The sequence below is a fragment of the Echinops telfairi genome, unplaced genomic scaffold (genome assembly GCF_000313985.2).
Source record: "Echinops telfairi isolate 266 unplaced genomic scaffold, ASM31398v2 ScPeMD7_70;HRSCAF=299, whole genome shotgun sequence".
NCBI classification, from domain to species: Eukaryota; Metazoa; Chordata; class Mammalia; order Afrosoricida; family Tenrecidae; genus Echinops; species Echinops telfairi.
The window spans coordinates 10,546,891-10,567,968 of NW_022103968.1; the positions used below are offsets into that span (position 1 = coordinate 10,546,891).

At 51.1% G+C, this 21,078-nt stretch overlaps 1 protein-coding gene across 2 annotated transcripts in view; it reads right to left on the reverse strand.

Moving 5' to 3' along the window:
• GRK5 (G protein-coupled receptor kinase 5) overlaps nt 1–21,078 on the reverse strand; it is a 230,429-nt gene that overhangs the window by 108,769 nt on the left and 100,582 nt on the right. For both annotated transcript variants that reach the window (XM_045291305.1, XM_004700901.2), the window contains exon 2: nt 16,909–17,004. In XM_045291305.1, coding sequence (XP_045147240.1) covers nt 16,909–17,004 — 96 coding nt within the window. The remainder of the gene's footprint in view (nt 1–16,908; nt 17,005–21,078) is intronic.

Genomic DNA, 21,078 nt, shown 5'->3' on the forward strand with positions numbered 1-21,078 from the left:
CCCCCCCGGCCCAGTCCTCAGTGAAACCTGAATATGGCCCAGGTGTGAGGTCGCTTCTTTCCAGAGGATGGAGGAAATGACCTTCCAGAAGGTGGGGGGAACCATCTAGAACCTCCAAGTCTGCTGCGGGTCGGAGGGCTGGGAATGAGGTTACAGGGAGAAGGTTCCACTCAGGACACAGATAGAAACTACATGTGGCCAGGCCCACAGCTGTGTCTGAAACCTGGCTCTCCACTGTTGGGCAGTGCCCAGGATCCTGGCACCAGGTGAGGCTTAACAGATGAATGGATGAGTGAATGGGCAGACACACTTGAAGCCAGCCAAACGTGGCACCCAGGGGACATCAAGAGACATGCTCTGAACTGAAGGGGGTAGTTGACGACGATGACGATGGTGACAACAATGATGATAAAGAAGGAGACCGTGCAGAAGCAGCTGCAGTGCAACGAGTTCCTGAGGGCCCAGGGCTGGCATAGACCCTCCCTGAGCTTTCATTGCACCTGGAGACACCCGCACTGCGGAGTGGGAGGCTGAGGCCCAGGCCACTCCATCGTGTGCCCAAAGTCACAGGCCAGAAGGACTCAAGCCTGCCACACAGCCCGCCTCAAGGGCTCGTGTTTTGCATCGTTGTCTCCACCCCGACTCAACTGGAGCTGGTTTAGCTGGGTCCCAGTGGACCCGCCTGACGTACACCAACAGTGCCCACAGCTGCTGGGCACGCCCGCGGCTGGTGACACCCAAGTCTGGTGATGGAACCTTTTGGCAGAGCTGTCCTCTGTGTCCCGCCCTGCCCCCAGCTGGGCTCCGTTAGAGCCTGGAGCAGCTTCACCCCACGCCCACCCCTGCCCAGCCAGGGGGGCTCTGACAGTGAGGCTGAGTGGTGACGGCTGTTGCTGGCAGGCTGTCCCTTTGAGGTCAGCTGGGGGCCTGGAAGGGAGAGGAAAGTTCCTCCCCGAGGGGGTGCAGCTGGCCCTCATTTCCCTGCAACCACTTCTGATAAAAGCAGGCACTCCCGAGCTGACAAGGCGCCTGCTGTGCTCGGTCCACTTCAGGGCCTTGGATGTCACAGGGCAGGGTCTTTTACGGTGGGGGTGAGGGGGGGAGGCCAACAGCAATCCCTCCAGGATGTGAGAAGATGAAGTGCCCTTGCCATCTCCATGGGAAGATGCAAAGGAGGGAAGAAGGGAGGAGAAGAGCCCGATCCTAAGATGACCCAGTGCACTGGGCTGGAGCATTGGGAGCACACATGGCACCAGGCGGACCCACTGCCCAGCCCCTAGTCAAGCAGGCATCCACAATGGGACCAGCAAGTGGGCAGCCTAGGGCATCAAGCCCACCTGGGGAGAGGTCATCAGGGAAGGCTCCCTGGAGGAAGTGGCCTGCTGGGTAGAGTCCCAAGGTTAGTGACCAGCAGAGGGAAGCTTGTCAGGCAGAGGCCGAGGCTGGAGAGGAGGGCTGAGTGAGGAGCAAGCAGGAGGAGGGATGCTGGAGCTGTAAGCGTCAAAGGGATACCCAGTCACTCCAAAAAAAAAAAAAAAGGACTGCCATGAAGTTGATGCTGACTCACAGCAAACCTAAAGGGCAGGGAAGAAATGCCCCTGTGGGTTTGCCAGACGGCAACTCTATATGGGAGCTAGTGAGTGGTTCTGAACTGCTGACCTCATGACTCGCAACCCACCATGATGTAACCACTGTGCAGCCAGGGCTCCAGCCAGCCACTAATTAGCATCCAATCAATTCTGACTCAAGGCCACACCATGTGGCCGTAGGTAGGGGATGTGTGCTCACAAGGGTTTTCAAGAGCTGAGTTTGGGATGTGGATGGCTGTGCCTTTATTTGGAGTTGCCTCTGGATGAGCTTGAACCTCCAACCTCTCGGCCAGCAGGCAAGCATGCTGGTCCTTTGCATGGCTGTGTCGAGAGCCGTGGAAAGCAGGGGAGGCCTTCAGGCAGGAGGGGAGGATGGCCAGGAGAAGCAGAGGTTTGGGATGGGAAGAGAGGGGCCCAGCTAAGAGCTGTTGCACAGGCAGCATTAACTGGACTTGAGCAGAGGGTGGCTATGGGGCGGGCAGCATGTCAAGGAGGCTCTTGGCAGCTGGAGGGAGGGTCAAGATCAAAGACATGAGTCACTTTAGAAGAAAGGGTCACGGTTCACAGGAGGTCAAGAAAGACGCTTCAGGGATCTGTCCAGCCACAGTACCACAGGGCGATGTGGGAAATGCCCAGCAACAATCCACAGAGCACTTCGAAGTCCCTGGGGGGTGCAAACAGCCACCACGCATGGCCGAGAACCAAAAGGTTAGAGTTCACTCAAAGGTGCCTCAGAAGAAATACCTGGCAAACTATTTCTTGGGGAAAAAGAACAAACCTGTCCCAGAAAACCATATGGTTTTCTGCTCTGACCCCCATGGGTCTGGATGAACCTGAGAGCAGTGGGCACTGGGGCTGATTCCAAAGCATGTGCTGCCACAACTCCACTGTCCACTAACGAAGGGTGGGCTGCTGGAGGGAGCAGCTCGAGGCTACGTGACTGTGCCACGCTGCGGAAGCAAGGGGGCAGCGCAAGAACCTGGCCTTGGGCCCCGCACTCGGCTTGGGTTTCTCCAACCACCTGTTTCTTGTACAATGGCAGGGACTCCCGAGCATGCTTGCATGTACACTGGCACGGGGCTCCCGGGCAGGGCTGTCCGTGCCCAGCAGTCAGAGGGCAACTGGAGAAGCTGGGGGTAACCCGAGTGGTGGCTAGCTCACGTGCAATTCTGATTTTCCTCCTTTAAAATTGCGCTTTGCAAGTCTCATCAATGCGTGCCCATTCTTTTTTGCAACGAGACAACAGAAAGATAATTTTTAAAAATATTTTTTCCTGGGGGGACAGGGTGGGAGACGGAGGGGATAAAGGGGAGCTGATATCAAAGAGCTCAAGAAGAAAGAAGTTTTGAAAATGATAGTGGCAGCAACTGTACAATTATGCTTGATCTAATTAAATTATGGATTGTTATAATATCTGTAAGAGCTCCCAATAAAATGATTAAACACATACACACACACATATATTGAAAGATGATATCTGGCTAGCATGGCCATAAGGCCAGGGGTGGGGAGGGGGGTGGGAGTGGGGATTCAATGCTCAAAACATGTCTTCTTCATGGTCCGTGTTCCTTCCCCACGCAGGCTGTGAGCTGTCAAAGAGAGCACCCCAGGATCTCTTTGGGGTTACGTTTTTGGGAGTCAGTTTGTGTTCTGTCTTTGATCTTTTTTATTTTTAATTCTAAAGCTCATCTTGGCCCAATTATCCCTCCACCCACATTTTTTCCCTCTCTCTTCTTTCTTCTCTCCGGCTTAGTGGGGCTCAGAATAAGGGATTTCTGATACACTAAGGCAGACGCCATGTCCAGAGGGAGACGGGCACAGTAGCCTTCACTGCCAAACTCTTGCTGAATGGCCCGATCCTGGGGAGTCCATAAACTGAGGCTGGGCAGAGGTGTCCTACAGTGCTGTCCAGCATCCAGCATCTCTTAGGGTGGCTGCAGGCCCCTTGTGTTGGCTCGAGGACCTGTCAGTGTATTTCCCCCCTGTTTTCAATGATGGCTCAGAGTGGACAGAAAAGACCTTTTGGTATTGGCCTACTGTGATGAGCTGGGGCAGAGGGGGCCTGACCACACAGCCTGGGTGACTGTATCCGGGGTGGTGGTGCTGGCGGGTGGCGGACAAAGCAGGCCACTGGCAGCTCCAGTGACAGCAGAGAGGGAGGAACTGTGCCCCACTGCCCAGGGTTAGTGAGATACTTCCTGGCTTTCAAAACTGCCATGTGAAATTTAAATTAAGAAAAGGGCATGTCCAATTTATATAATTAGGTGTTCAAAGTCTTTTATGGAGAACCTTTCTGATACCTAAGAGCCAAGTTTTAAGATGCTCATTATCACAGGAAAGGTTATAAAAGATGCTCACTGAACAAAAACAGGAGGGGTGAGGGGAGGCAGTGTGGGCTTTCTTGCTTTCGAGCTTCAGATGGAAATGACGTGAAGAAGCACTGCTCTGCTCACGTGGCCACCAGTCATGATGGCGGAAACAGGGGAACTGGAGAAAAAGCACAAGTCCGGAACCCTGTGACCCCTTTACCATCAGGTCTATCCATGTCGCAAATCAAAAGGTGTACGATTTGTTGAATGGAAATCCCATTTGCTCTGTAAATGTTCATCCAAACCACAATGAAAAATTTGAAAATAAATATCACTTTAAACATTCAGGTTTAGCTGAGCCTCATGCAAAAGCAAGAGAGGAGAACCCAGGCATTTGACTATGGAGCTGGTGAAGACTGCTGAGCAGCTAGCTTATCATGGATGGCCAAGGAAACAGACAAATCTGTCGCAGAAGAAATGCGACCACAGTGTTCCTTAGAAGCAAGTATGATGAAACTCTGATTGGCTTCCTTAGGGCATATCATTAGAAAAAGCCAAGGAAGAGTCTGCTACAGGAAATAAGTCATCGATGAGGGACCTGGGCCAATGCTGAGTTGACCAGCAGGGTCATTATTCACCTGACCAGCCACTGAGAGAAGGATTTTTTGTGTGTCTGTTTCACTCATTGATGTCACCCCCAATGTCACTCAATAAACATGTGTTCAATGAAAAGGTAGAAAGGAAAAAAAAACAAACTTTGTGAACATGTTTAATGACATGGGAAATATTCTTGATATCATGTTAAAAAAATCTTTTTTTAAGTGAAAGACTCGAAACACACCAGAGAGCAAGACAGATGGGGGCAGACCTTACAGAGCCATTTCTCTCTTTGTCCTCCAATCAAAGTTCGACCTGATAAATCCTACATGTTCCTATTGGCCAGGTAGGCACAATAAACCTGCCTATCACAGTCAACATGGGTCAAGAGACAGTCATTCAAGCAGGACAAAGGGATACTGCATTGTTTAAAAGCCAGGAAAGGAGTGCATCAAGGTTGTATCCTTTAACCACACTTATTTAATGTGTATGCTGAGCAAATCACATGAGAAGTCATACTGGTATGAAGAACAACGTGGCACTAGGGTTAGAGGAAGACTCATCAACAACCTTGATATGCAGCCAACACAACCTTGTTTGCAGAAAAGCCAAAAGAACCTGAAGCACTTACTGATGAAGATAAAAGACTACAGCCTGCAAGATGGATTCACCTCAACATAAAGAAAATAAAAGTCCCCACAACTGGGCCAATAAGCAACATTATGATAAATGGAGAAAGGGCCGGGACTGTCAACGATTTCATTTTACTTGGGTCTGCAATCAATGCCCATAGCAGCAGGAATCAAGAAATCCAACGACAAATTGCACTGGGCAAAACTGCTGCAAACGATTGCTTTCAAGTGCTCAAAGGCAAAGATGCCACTTTAAAGACTGGGTGGGAGGCACCAACCCAAGCGATGGTACTTTCAATGGCCTCATAGGCACGTGAAAGCTGGACAATGAAGAAGGAAGATGGAAGAATAGTTTATACCTTTGAATTACAGGGTTGGAAAAAAATATTAAGTGGATTACCAGATGAGCAAATCAGGAATGGTATGCCTCATGATCGTATCACCATAGGTATCACCATAGGTGATCGTATCACCATAGGTATTCAACCTGTGTGCTGAACAAATAATCCTAGAAGCCAACTATTACTAAGCAGGATAAGGCATTGGGATTGGAAGAAGAAGATTCATGAACAACCTTGATCATCTCTCTTGGAAGAAATACAGCCAGAATGCTCTTTAAAAAGCAAGCTAGTGAGATTTCATCTCAAGGACTTTGCGCATGTTATCAGGAGGGCCCAGGCCCCGGAGATGAAGAGGAAGACTCAGTGGGAGGGACGGACACAGCGGTTGCAACAATGGGCTCAAACTACTCTGAGAACGGCACAGGACCGGGCAGTGTTCGTACTGTTGTTTGCTGGGTCACTCTAAGTTCGACCAAGGGCACCTAACAATAGCACGACTTACACAGCAATTCCAAAAGAGAGAAAGCAGAAGTGAAGTGCAGCAAGGCGTGGAAGGCAGTGTCCTGCAGGGGTGACCTCAGAACCAGGCTCTGAGGAAGGGCAGGCTCCTTTCTAACCCCCTAACTCCAACTCCACCAACCATTGCCTTGGAGTTAGGTGGTGAGACACTCGAAGTCACTTCTTTCCCGGAGCCTCAGCTTACTCAACTGGCTAATGGGAGGCCTAAGCCTGGCATCCCGGAATGCAAGTTTACGCAAAAGCTGACATAAACAAAAAAGCCAGTCCCACTGCCATCGATTCAATTCTGAGTCACAGTGACCGTACAGGACAGGGTAGGACTGCCTCTCTGGGTTTCTGAGACTGTGACCTTGTATGGGACTAGAAAGCCCGTCTTTCTCCTGAGGAGTAGCAAGCAGCTGGTGGTTTTGAACTGCTGACCTTGGAGCTAGCAGCCCCGTGTGTGTAACTGCTATGCCCCCAGGGCTCCTGGGATAGCAAAGGTAAAAGAAGGGTCTGGTTGGAGTTGGCTCTGGATCACGTGGCCGCCCTGCAGCACAGCCTCTGGGAACTCCCTCCATAGTACCTGGGAAACCTGTCTGTGCCCCAACCGGGGACTCTTGCCCTCCTGTACCAGGGACTTGGCCCCCTTGCCTTCAATGGGCTGCCCATCTGGGTGGAGCAACAGTGGGGAGGCAAGCCTCGCCACGCTCTCCCTCCTGAGACAGCCAGCTGCAAGCAGGCCACCTGACACGCCGGCTCTGCCACGTCTACATTTATCTTGCCCTCCAAGGACATACAGATGCTGTGCCTTATCAGTGCAGGCCAAGTGTCAGAACGACAGACGTGGTGCGCCCTTATCGCGCCAAGGACGTCAGTGACGTCAGCAGATAGACTTGGTTTCCCTGGTGATGAAATCAAGTGCCTGCCTGCCAGCCTGGTAGGCCAGCAGGGGACTGGGTCACACGGGCCCTCGCGTGGGGTGAGCTGAAAGGGAAGCTGTTGGCAACGGGGCTCCAATCCTGTCCCACCTCGAGCTGCCCATCGTATAATGCCAGAGTCAATAGGAAATGCTCAGTAGGCACCTGCTGCATCTAGGCGGGAGACTTCTGGAGTGGTGCGAATGATTCAGCACCAGTGGTTGCCAAAGGAAAGGCTGGAGGTTTGCGTTCCACCCGGCAGTGCCGCAGAAGAAAGACCTGGCGATCTATGGACCCAAAACAATCAGCCGTTGAAATCAGGTCCTTATTCACCAAATATTTATCAAGACCCTGCTACGTGCTCTGCACATGTTAGGCACAAGCACAGCACATCGGAAGAGTTCGAAGAGTACTTGTTGACGGAGTTCTTGTTTAAAGAAACCGAGCAGTGCCCAGTAAATAATCATGCGCCTGTGGCTTTTATCTTCCCCTGCCACATAGGAGACCTGGGTTCAATTCCTGGCCAGTGAACCTCACGTTCAGCCACTGCTCGTCCGTCAGGAGAAGCTTGTGTTGTGTTGAGTGGTGGGGCTGCCTGGCTTTCAGAGGAGCTTCCCGATTACAGAGCCTAGGAAGAGAGACTTGGCAATTTACTTCCCAAACCCAGCCGATGAAAACCCTAAGGCTCATTGAGCACGGGTCCCCGAGAGTTGGAAACTGACGGACACCACCACCCACTAGTGTAAGGAATTTTTCATAGGATTGCAGTTTTATGGGTGTGTGTGTGTGTGTGTGTGTGTGTGTGTGTGTGTGTGTTGGAAATTGATGGACAATATCTAACCACCACCAACACACACTAGTTTAAGGAAGTCCTCATAGTGTTGCAGTTTTAGGGGTTGTTTTTTTTGTTTTTCTTTTTCTTTAATGCCAAGATTCTACCTTTTATGAACCCCCTACAACCCGAGACTTTCCTCCTGGGAAGAGTTAAGCTTAGGCTAAGGCTCCCCCACCCAGGAGGGCATGGGGCAGAGCGGTGGCATGCCAGAGCAGCAGCGACATGCTGGGAGCAGCCCCCTCATAAACGTCAGTGGGGCCTAGGGAGGGCCCTTGATTTATTATATAGCTTTTGGACAGTCCCTACAGAATTATTGCCAAACTGTGGAATAATCGACTCTTTCACTCAAGACCCTCGTACTTTTTTTTTTAATGAAAGAATAAAGTGTGCAATGAGCAGCTAACTAAATAAAAATGCCACACTTTTACCCAACAGAACTTCCTGCGTCACTGAGAAATATCTGCAGACCTCAACAATCTTTTATCTTCACGGGACATTCCCGCCTAACAAGCTTTGGCCTCTCTGAGCACCGCATTGATTGAGACTCTGAACCATCTTTTGTGAATGCTATGGATTGGATTGTTTTGCCCCCTACTCTTCCCCAATGATGAGTTATAAATCTTAACTCCTATGCCCCTTGGTGATAATCCCATTTGGGAAGGGGCTGTCTTTGTTGTGTTGATGAGACAGGATTTGCAGGGCAAGTCTTGGAGCAGTCTCTTGGGAAATGAAGGAGATTAAATCAACCAGAGAGAAGCAGACAAGGGGAAGAGAGAGCCCAGGCCACTTGAAGATCACCCATTGCAGAAACTGCAGAGCCAGGACCTTCTTCCAGAGCCCAGAGAGAGAGGAAGTCTCCCCTGGAGGCTGCACCTGGAATTTGGACTTTTAACCTCCTACACTATAAGAAAATAAATTTCTGTTGGTTGTTGGGTAAAGCCGTCATTTAGAGAATTTCTGCTATAGCAGTACTAGATAAAGCAGTGAAAAATCAGTTTATCAAATAGTAATGCACTTAGGTGCTGTCAACACTGAACAGACATTAGAGAAGGGCTGTCTCCTCTCACGGGTGGGCTGTGTCCTGCCAGTACAGCCTAAAAGGAGCTCCACTTCTGGGACTCACGCTGGAGACTGGTGCTGCGGCAAGGTGTCTGACATAATCCTCATAGCTCCCAAGCACAGATGTGGGGTCCAGATTAGGGAGGAGGCTAATATCCACCCACCCTCCCATCCATCCATCCATCCATCCACCCACCCACCTACACTCATCTATCCATTCATCTATCCACCTACCCACACACTCACCCATCCATCCATTCACCCACCCAACAATCCACTCACCCACCCACTCAACCATCTACTTATCCACCTAATCTTTACCACCCATTTATCCACCCGCCCACACACTAATCTATCTATCCATCCATCCACCCAGCCAGCTATCCATGCGCATGTTTTGGTGTCTATACACTCAACAACAATAACAAAAGAAATAAAATACTTGGACAGGCAAAAACATTTATCTCCTTGAATGCGTCTGCATTGAGTACCAACTAGGGATGATGCTGAAAATGTTTGTCACTTTGATGCTGGCAGAGTCCCTAGGGTGGTGCAATAGCTAATAAGCTCAGTTAACTGAAAGGTTGGAGTTTCAAATCTACCCACAAGTGCCTTGGAAGAAAGGCTTGGCACTAAACAGCCCAAAAAAACAGCCATTGAAAATCCTAGGAGCCCAGCTCTACTCTGACACTCATTGAACTGCAGGAGTCGGAATTCCCTGAATGGTAACCAGCTTTCTTAAGATGCTGGGATGGTAATCAGGTATAGTTCAGTAGGAGGGGCAAGAGAGGTTCTGGGCAGGTCATTCCTCCTTTTCAATCCTGTTTTCAGACCTAGAAACAGGTGTTTGGACAAGATGCACAGTTCCTTCCAGTTGAGGCATGCCAGCTTTCTGTGAAAACCTAACATCACAGTGATGATTACGCAGACGTAGCCTTGGGGGAAATTAACCTGCGCCAGTAGTTACCAGCTTGGCTCCCTCTAAGTGGAGTCTGGTAATCTTGTGGCACTTCCTCATTTACTTAGCAAGGGTGGTGGGGAGTGGGGAGAGGGTGGAGAGGAGGGACTATAGGGATGCTTTCAAGGTGCCTCTGAGGTCTAAACTTCTATCACTTTAAGCTTAAATCATTGGCTAGGATTGAATACATTGGGGTGGGGGAAGCACCTATTACACAAATTGTAAGGGACTTTATTAAATATCTCAACTCTTGCATTCACTCACCCAATATTTCATGAGCCCCTACTATGTGCCAGGCATGGTTCTAGTCAGGAATCCCCCAGGACACAGTCATCATTATCATAGAAGGTCCAGGCTGGAGGGAATCGCAGGAGCAAAGGGTGCAGGCTAGAAATGAGTGTAAGATATTCAAAGAGCAAAAGAGTGGCCAATGTGGAAAAAAAAATTATCAAGGGTTCATGAGGGAGGGTGGGAAAGGGAGGGGGGGGAAATGAGGAGCTGATATCAAGAGCTCAAGTAGAAAGACAATGTTTTGAAAATGATGATGGCAACAAATGTACAAATGTGCTCAACACAATGGATGTATTTATGGATTGTGATGAGTTGTACAAGCCCCCAATAAAATGATTTTTTTTAAAAAGAGCAACAAAAGAAGAAAAAAACCGAGCAGCCAATGCAATGGAGGAGGGAGGGGTCCGGGATAAAGGAAGGGGAAGGGCAGATGTGGCGAAAGGCCAATGGAGAGAATTCAAGGAGGTCCGTGGACATAGAGGGAGTAAAAGGTCATCTTTCTTTTCACCAACCCACAACTGGAAATGAATCACCTTTGTCAAACCCAACTGTGGACCACACCCCATGGTAAGGCCTGTTCAAGTCACAGCAGAGCGGCCGCTGATGGCTGCAAACCTCCCTGGCACTCACCACACCTTCAAAAACACAGTAGTCAGTAGGCTGGCTGCTCAACTTTGTCATTTAAAGTCTCGACAACAAAGTATACATAATACTATAGTATCGATGCTTATAACTCTTTAATAACGGTATTTAAAAGGAGCCGGATATCTTCGCGCCCCTGTACATGCTATTTGGGGCTTGTGAAAGTGATATGCTGAGAACGTGCTTCCCCTGAGGGCCAATGGGGAGTAGGTGGGGTGCTTTTTTTCCGGTGGGAGTGGTTTTTGCAGTATCTAACTGTCCTTTTTCAAATCACCCTGGCTGGTGGCTGCCCAGTGCTGAAGGTGGTGGTGGCCAGGGCTTCACCTGACCACTATTCTGGACAATCTGCAGAGCCAGTCTTCCTGGATGATCCTGATCATGAACCTGCCCACCTCCTCACCTGCCCGCTGGGCCCTATCACTTTGGCTCCAAGCCCACCTGCGACAGCTCCTGTATCCACCAGAAAAATACTGGTGCTATTTGCGCCCGTCTGGTTGTGCACTGGCCCAGGGAAGTGCTAAGGTTTTTATTTGAGAGCACCGTCCAGATGGACCCGGCAGAGGCTGGACAAACACGGTGGAGACCGACAGTAAACAGGGCAGACACTCTGGGCTCTGAGGCCTGGGCTCAGTCTGGCTGAGGAGGTTCGGGCTGGCCTTCCTGGTGGCCAGGGCCTGTCTGCATGCTGCTGTGGGCACAGATCCTGCAATGCCCGCGAGCAAAACAGAGGAATTCACAGGCCACCACAGGTCAGCACACAGGTCTTCACACCCTGGGAGGTGGGCCCTGCTGTGGACCCTGTGGGTCTCAGAGAGATGGGATCAGGGTCTGGCTGTGGTGGGAGGAGTGGACTCAGAAAAGTGTGACGCTGACCCCTGGGTTCCTGGGTACCTCAAGCATGAAGTGAGTGCAGGCTGCACAGATGATGTGCCTGGTGCTTCTGGGGCAACCCCCAGCCCACCTAAGGAGGAGAGCTGGAGGACTGCTTGGGGGAGGGGCTGGGCAGGCACTGGGCAGGTCTGATGAGAGTCTCAGAAGAGGAGGCGGAGTCAGGTACAAAGTGAAGTCTAGAAATCACATTTCTAAAAGCCTCCCTCCATGCCATTCGCCCTCAGTTGATTACTCTGCTTGCTCCCCAACTTCGCTCACACTCTCCCATATGCTGCAAATGTGCCCAGTACTCCCAGTGCCCAGTACTTCCAATGCCCAGTACCCCCAAAGCCCAGTGCCCCCAATGCCCAGTACCCCCAGTGCTCAGTACTCCTAGTGCTCAGTACTCCCAATGCCCAGTACTCCCAGTGCTCAGTATACCCAGTGCTTAGTATGGCCAGTGCTCAGTACTCTCAATGCCCAGTACTCCCAATGCTCAGTATGCCCAGTGTTCAGTACTCCCAATGCCCAGTACTCCCAGTGCTCAGTACACCCTGTGCTCAGTGCTCCCAATGCCCAGTACTCCCAATGCTCAGTACACCCAGTGCTTAGTATGGCCAGTGCTCAGTGCTCCCAATGCCCAGTACTCCCAATGCTCAGTATGCCCAGTGCTTAGTACTCCCAGTGCCTAGCACTCCCAATGCTCAATACGCCCAGTGCTCAGTATATCCAGTGCTCAGTGCTCCTAGTGCCCAGTACTCCCAATGCTCAGTGCTCCCAGTGCTCAGTATGCCCAATGCTCAGTACACCCAGTGCCCAGTATGCCCAGTGCCCAGTACGCTCAGTGCTCAGTACACCCAATGCTGGGTTGAGCCAAAGCTCTCAGAAGAGGTATCCACAGCAACCACCTTTACTCCTCCTACTGACTCACTCCTGGTGCCCCTGTAACCTGACCCACCCATCCACTCCCCAGACTGGCAGATTCCTACTTGCCCAAAGCCTCCAGGAAGATGCTAGGTAAAGTAACCAGTGGCCTACCAAACCCTGAGCCCTCCCACCTTTCTCTGACAGGTAACCCCAAGGTCCCTCCTTCTCCTCCTAAGATTTCTAACACATTGGTCGCTCTCTCCTCTTCCCTTCTGCTGCACAGGGTCCTTTAAATCTAGTCTTCAAATCAATCTGTACTCTTTATGCCCCCCAGTCCTCACTGCTCCTCAGGCCCCCACTCTTCACTGCTCCTTCTGCCCAGCGCAATCTGGCCTGTGGAGGAGTGAACCCCAAAGTCCATTGTCAAGCCTTAACCCTTTCCAGATCAATGACTGTAATCACACACCTCTGTTTAAAAATCTTATCTCCATCCCTCCCCCTGAGCCCTAACCCTGTGCTGGATCCCCATGCCTGATCAGTCAGGCTTCTGTAGGTGGCTGCGCCATTGTCCCCCTATCGCTGGAGCTCAAAACTCTTGAGACCACATAGGCTGGGTGGGAGGAGGTGACTAGTTCTCACTGTGATGGGGTCTCCTTGCCTTTCTGACACTTCCTCACCCTCTGCCTCTATGTGGGGCCACGTGACTTTTCTGGACAGTGCGAGAGAACTAGAGACAAATCTCAGTCCAGGTACAGAGAGTGTGTGCCATTCCTGTGCAAGACCCTCCACTGTTATCTTCCCGCTGTGGTGCGTAAGGAGGCCCAGTTCTGCAGGCCACGGGACCACAGAGCTCCCACTTCGGAGTCACTGCTGTTGTCCAAAGGGCTGTGGCTTCTGGAAAGCTGCCCATAAGAGACCTCGAGAAATAAACGCTTTGTAATAGAAAGCCTCCAAGATCTTGGTGCTGTTGGTCATGACAACATAACCCAACTCTGTGTTCTTGCTGGTCGGCACCCCTGGAGTCCGCTCCAGCTCGTGGTGACTCTGTACAACAGGATGGCACACCACCTGGTCCTCCGCCAGCCTCGCCGTCATTGCTACCTTTCAGCTCACTCTTGTGGCCAGTGTCAGTCCAGGTCCTGGAGAGTCTCTTGATCTATGACCCTCTGGGTTATGAAGGGTGACGTCTTTCTGCAGGGACCGGCCCTTCCTGATGACATGTCCACAGTGAGCAAGGTGAGGACTCCGCATCCTCCCGTCTCGGTAGCGTTCTGCCGACTCCCTTCCAGACAGATCTGCTTGTTTCTCTAGCATTCCATGGTCTAATCTAACTTATCCTGACCAAGGGTCAGTCCTTCCAGTCGACGAATCTCATTGGTTCTCTAGCAGTCCTTCCCCGTCTGTTCCTGTAATTACCCTCTGGATCTGGGCCCATAAGATCACGTCTGGAGTACAACCATGGTCTCCTAACGAATCACCCCACCTGCACTTTCTGAACGCCTTCTAAGTATCCTAGAACTCCCAACCAGCATTTCTTTTTCCTATGCATTACTTATCCTATAATTTGTGATATTGTCTTAAAACAGTATTTATTACTATGTATGCTTAATTATTAAACTAGATGTTGGTTGAACAAAAAGAATAACCTATGGTTGGTAAAAATGGAAGAGATTCTCCACCCACCAGCGGTCAAGGCAACAAGAGAGAAAGGCGCAGTGAGCTGGTCAACGTGTCAGTCTGACAGCCGCTAGAGCTCCTGAGGATGCAGACGAGCCGGCACCTAAACTAGCATGGCCGACACCAGAGGGGCTACGAGGAGCTCAGGAAGTCAGCTCCCTTCTCTCTCACCCTGCCCTGATGTGCCTGCGGGAAAAGACGGCCATCAAGGATAAGCACAAGTACCCAAGCTCCCAACACAGTGGGGGGTGGGGGGTGGCGGGGAATGAGGCAAGATGGTGATGACTAGAGAATCCTAGCTAGGGAGTGGGTCTCACACTCCTGGGGGGAGTGGGCCTCCAGCCACCAGGAGGAATGGTCTTCGAACTGCAGAGGAGGAAACTCAGCAGCATGAAGCAACGGGTCACTGCCGGGCACAGAGCTGGAGGCGTTCTAGTCTCATTCTAGTCTTGATCCCTTGGGCCAGCTCTGTTCTGGGCCCAAGAACATCACAAGGACACCATGCCCGAGTCTAAAGGGGGCAGCATGGTCTGGAGAGGCTCCTCCTCATCCTCCAGCACCTGACTGTTCTTCACCTGCTCACACGGGAAGCGGGGCCAGGGCAGGCAGCTTCCTCTCCTTTCACCAACACCAACTCAGCAGGCACTTCCTCCCCCATAAAGCCAATATTGTCACCCGCCATCACAACGAAGACCAGGGAACCGCAGGATAGGCTGAGTGGCACAGGGGTCGAGGCCTGAGCTAGCTGGGGAGTGGCACTGAAGTGCCATCTAGTCTAGGAAACCAGGAAGCAGGGTGCAGGCCCTGGGGAGAAGGCTTGCGGAATAAGCGTGGCTTCACATTCCACCGCAGGCACAGGCAGCTCCCTACAAAGCCCGGGCAGAAGTCCAGAGAACAGCTGGGCCGGGGAGTGCAGGGTAACAGAGTCCTGTGTGCAGGCCTCCCTCGGCCTGATGATCCTAGCATGTGTCTAGTGTGTCAATGACATGGAATGGTCATGTCCTCTCCGCAGAGCTCCTGCCACTTGCCCAGTCAACCTGGCTCTTCATCGTTGTCATGTGTCCTGAGTGGGACTAAGGGCTGAGCCACTTGGATGTTGGGCTGTGTGTTTTCCTCAAGAGAAGAGGCCACTTCGTGCTAGAGTGCTTGGCTGTGTGGGTGCTGGACAGACAGGGCTGGTCATGCCCAAGACGGGCAACCCTCGGGAAGCGTCAGTGACCCACCAGAGCAAGGAGTGCCTAACACAGCCCACTGCTCAGCTCCCGGAACTTGGAGCTCACTCGCCAAAGGAAGGACTTAGACATTTAGACACTGAACTGTGTTTTCTAAAAATGTAGGCCCCTTTGGCTAGGCCATAGTTCTCAATATCGTGTGGTTATGCCCCATTTTGTGATCTGATGTCCGAACTCACTGCCAACGGATGGATGCTAGCTCCTGGCGGCCCTATGGAACAGGACAGGGCTGTCTCTGTGAGTTTCCCCAGCTGTAACTCTTAACGGGAGTAGAAAGCCCCATCTGTCTCCCAAGGAGTGGCCAGTAGTTTGGAACTGCCAACCTTGGTGATGGTAGCCCAATGCAGCCCGCCAGGGCCCTCATATCTATGATTTGAATGAGGCAGATTTGTGGCAGTTATGTTAATGAGACAGAGATTAAACAAGCTGGCAGAGATCAGAGGAACCTACTACCACAGGCAAAGAAGAGCCAGGAGCGGGGCATTCTGTAGGCCTGGGGTACCTTGGCTGAGAAACTCTTCCACCCAAGGGATAGAGGATGAAAAGGACACACACACCCTCCGCCCCCCCCCCCGGAGCCAACAGAGAAAGAAAGCCTTCCTCAATAGCTGGCACCCTGGATTCTGCCGTCACACCTCCTAACCTGTGAGAGAATGGATTTCTGTGTCCTAAAGCCACCACTTACAGTATGTGCCTTAGAGCAAAGCCACCCTCCAAGAGGGAAGCATGGACAGTGCCTCTGGATTGGGCCCAAACCCACATGCTGGGGGACTTCAGACAGTCACAGAGCTCTCTGCACCTCCGGCTCCCCATGGGGAGGGCGGAGGAAATAACCGCACCTGCCTCCAAGGCTTACGGAGGAGAAATCATTCTGCCTCATGCACACCCACCATCTGATGAACGTTGGTTTTATCTCTGTCAATTAGATGTCAGTGTACTCCCTCCTGGAATCTACCGAATCAGGTGATTTGGTTTTTTGTTTGTCTTCTACCAGTTTTATTGGCATGTAATTCACATATCAGACAGTTCAGTAGTTCAATCACATCAAGAAGAGTTGTACAATCATCACCACCATTTTAGAGCATATTCTTCATTCTTGTACTCATCCTTGTTTATCCCCATTTTCCCCCAACCTTCCCTGCTTCACCCCAAGGAACCATTAATCCAGGTACTGTCTCTACAGGTTTACCTATCCTGGATTTCATATACAGAAAACTTTTTTTTGAAACTAGCAAGAAAAAAACTAAAAACAATAACAAGGTAAAACAGATTTTTAAGACCTCAGTCAAAAAGAAAGCAGAAAATATTAAAAATTAGAATAAAATTTTAAATGGATTAGAAGAGAGATCAAATGATCAGGTGTTAAATTTTAACCTAACTGCATCTGCAACAATCCACTTTCCAATGTACAGTGCATGCTAGCAAGACTGCTCCCCTCCCTGGTCCATGGTCAGAGGGAATTCATCAGAGACTTCATCCACACGTATTTTCCCTTCTTTTTTTTTTTTTGGTTGACTGACATTCAACTCATTGTACGGATGGTTTGGCGGTTCCCTGGCTCCTTGTGCCCCTCTCAGGGCAGGGGACTCACCTATGGTCCTTCGGAGATCTTCACACTGGCTGATGTGCGGGAACTTCAGGATCTCCTTCCACTTCTTGCTTTTGCCTTTGCGCTTTCCTCCACCCCCTGCAGAGATGAGGGAAAGAGGTTAGTGGTGGCCAAGGCTCTGGAGTCGGCATCCCATTCTACTGAGCCCACTACCAGCTAGCTGGCTGGGCAGTGTCAGGTGACTCAATGAGGTAGGAAAACACGGGCTGACTGGTGCCAACTTACTAAACTAAAGGGTGAACAATTTCTCCCTTTTCACCAGCACATCCGAGATTCTCTTCCTGGGTATGGCCATCCTCTGTCTCTCCCAACCCCAAATCACCTTCCTACAAGATCAAAGTCTTTCCCAAACAGAAACTCAGGGGCATTTGTTCACTGTGGATAATGAGTCAGTTAGTTTGTGCCTGCTTTACTTATTGGGCAATCCATCCCAGCAGCTGCAGGGAGGTCTTTGGGCAAGCCAGGGAGACCCCAGCACCCACCCACACTCTCTCTCTCCCTGTCCCAGGCCGCCATCCAACATGGACTCCCTCCCAGAGGCAGCAGGTTCAAGCCCTCTCTGCCTGTACCACGGCCACACCAGGATCCCTGAGGTTGCACCTCCCCAGGCCCTGGTGGTGCCTGGGATCTGGTCTTGCAGACCAGACTAGAAGCTAGCCTTTTCCTATTTACTGTTTCCTGGAATTGATTGGATCATATCCTCCCGAAGTGTGTGCTGGAATCTCAACCCCTATACCTGTGGACTCCTCACCACTTCCTTTCTCATTTTGTCCCGTTGCAGAAATGGTTGAACAACATCAGGAATATCACATGCCAATAAAATTTTGCTGAAGGTCATTCAACGACGGTGCAACCGTACATTGACAGGGAGCTGCCAGAAATTCAAGCCCGATTCAGAAGAGGACAGGGCCAGTTGGAGCTTGACTCAAAGCAGGAAATACCAGAAAAATATTGATTTATGTTTTATAGATGATGCAAAGGTCTGTGTGAATCACAAGCCACTGTGGATCACACTGAGAACAAGGATGCCAGACACTTCATTGTGCTCAGGCCGGACCTGTACGAGGACTGAGAGGCAGTGATTCGAACAAAACAAAGGAATAAATGCCACGTGGTTTAAAATCAGGAAAGGTATCTGTCAGGACTGTATCCTTTCATCATCCTCATTCAATCTGTACGCTGAGCAAATGATCAGAGAAGCTGGATTATATGAAGAAGAACGCAGCATCAGGAGTGGAAAACGGCTTATGAACACTGAGATACACAGATGATACAACCTTGCTCGCTGAAAGTGAAAGGACTTGAACCACTTGCTGATGAAGATCAAGGATTCAGCCTTCAATGTGGATTACAACTCTATAAAGAAAATGAACATCCTCACAACTGGATCATGATAAACAGAGAAAAGCCTTAAGTTTTCATGGAGTTTGTCTTGCGTGGGTCCATAATCAATACTCATGGAAGTGGTCGTCAAAAGATCAGATGATGTACTTCATTAAGCAAATCTGCTGCCCAGGATCTCATTAAAATGCTGAAGAGCCAGGAAATCACTTTGAGGACTAAGGTGGGTCTGACCCAAGCGATGGTATTTTTTATTGCCTCATATGCATGTGAAAGCTGGACAATGGAGGAGGAAGACTGAAGACAAATTGGTGCCTTTGAATGATGGTGCTGGTGGAAAATACTGAAAATATCATGGACTGTCAAAAGAACAAACAGATCTGTCTTGGAAGAAGCACAGTAACAGCAGGTTTGTGGTCTGTGGTCTGTGGACGTGATGTAATGTCATTACTTTGCATCATGCGATCCAATGTGATAAAATCACCTTCCATAGTGCAACTTATGAAGTCCTTACTCCCCGACATTTGGCCCCAGTTGGAGAAGGGGACAGGAAACAACAGAGAAAATGAGAGAGGAAGTGGTAAGGGATATTAGCGTAAGTTAAGGCATATTGGTGTAGAGTGAATTATAGAACTTAGAGAACTTATCACTTCAGAGTTATAAATAGCTGTGTGGCCACACACACACAGAGAGAACCATCTACAAGTCAAGGAACGCTACCAACAAGGGCAGAATCTTCACAGTCAAGACCCTGGTTAACGCCCCGCCCCATCGATGAGCAATGACATGTCTGCTCTTTCAGGCCAGCCCATGGATAGCTTTGCCACAGCAGCAGGAAGAAAGGAAGGCATTCCCTTGGGGCCTGGGAAGCCTTACAAAACAAATCATCAAGCAAGTGGATTGTGGAGCCCTTACCACTTCCTCTCTCATTTTCCCTGTTGTTTCCTGTCCCCTTCTCCAACTGGAGGCCAAATGTCAGGGAGCAAGGACTTCAATTTCCACTTTTCTCAGTCACCCCCTTCTTCTCCACCCTCACAACTTCCAGGGTCTCGGAGGGCCTGTTTCGGACAGATGCCAGAACACTGGTGTACACTCGTGGAATCTAGCATGCCACTGGATTATCACCTGCATTTGGCCTTGGACCTGAAAACACTTCTGTGCCAAGTGGCTCCAGGAGGAGCAGGATGCTGTCACCTTATGATGGGACCAGGCCCCCCTCCTGAGGGCCAGGAAGTAGAAGAGGGAGCTGTTGGGGCAGGTCACCAGTGTCTGTCTCTCTGTTCTCCACTTGTCCCATCTTCAGCCCCAGCAAAGCAGCCCCAGCTCCCCACTCTCAGGTCTCCACAGGTGGCAAAGGCCATACCCTCCAGGGGGTGGGGGTGAATGTGTGTTGGACACCACCCCTGAGCAGCCACTGGTTTGAAGAGCCTCTTGTTGAATGCCCAGAGGGAGTCTTGGGGGAAGACACCATTGGGCCATGTCACAGATGAAAGAACAGGCGTTAGAGGCTGCATAACTCATCAGCTGGTGGCCTGCTGACACCACCCTGCTCCTGGACTCCAGCTAGTGGTAGCACACACACACTCCCACACGCCACAACCTATCCCACACACCCAAAGCCCATCACACATACCCTACACACCACACCACACATGACACATTACATACCACATCACACACCACAAGCTGCCCTGAGCCAAGCCCCCCACACACCCTCCCCTGCAGTCCTCCCCCTGTTCTCACCCAGAGACGAGAAAACCGAGGTGTGGGGCAGGGCAGCAAGTCCTCTATGGCCACTTGGCTCCTCCGTGACAGAAACAAGCCCCTGAGTTCAAAGAGTAGGCCCTGGGCTCTCTGCCCACCCCTCCTCGCCCCCCATTGGGCTGCAGCACCCCCATTTAAGTGTACTCAAAGCTGGAACTTCTTAGAGGATCCAAGGGAGCGGTGACGGCAGCACCCTGTGACAGGCGCAGGAGGGGACGGCACATACCCAGGCCTGCAGCACTCCCCAAAAAGCTGCTGCCCAGAGCCAGGCCTGCAGCCATTCTGTTTGACCCTTACATGCCTTGTTTGTTTCCTTGTTCTCCAAGCCAGCTGCCAACAATTAAACACCAGGTCTCACATACAACTCATGCGCTGACTTCTCTCACATGGTCAGGCAGCCCACATGGCGAGAACCGGCCAGGGCTGGGCAGCAGCTGCCCCAGGACAGGACATGTGGTCTCCAGAGAGGCCCTGCCCCACCTAGCTGGGGTCCTCATTCACATGACCTGCTAGCCCCCTAGGGGTTTGTATGTGGTCCCCCAAAGAGTCAGCCGCAGAAAAACCAGGTCCAAGACCTCCATCTGGGGCTACACAGCCTCGAAAGGACTTCCAAGTTCTCTGCCCTCCCCGCCCACCACCCTCCCACCGCTCTGTCCCCAAACCTGGCTGGCTGAGGCCTCTGGACAATACAGATCCCCAGGCTGCCCCCAGAACTCACTGGGCCACAGGCTCGGGGAGCAGAAGCCAGGAATGTGCTTCCTTAAAGGGCTCTTCAGGTGATGCTCGCGCGCGTGCCGACAGCACATGCGCGTGCGCGCGCACACACATTTCTCTAGATGAATTTAGCCATCGAACTACAGAATTCACCAGATTCATCCATTCAACCAATATGGACTGAGCCTCTACCAAACTCCGCGCTGGGGTTGCAGGGTTATGGGGTGGGCATGGTCTGTACCCTCTGGGACTTCCGCTCCAGGAGGGGGGCTGTCCGCACAGAGTAGCTCCTGCCACACACACACACACACACACACACACACACACACACAC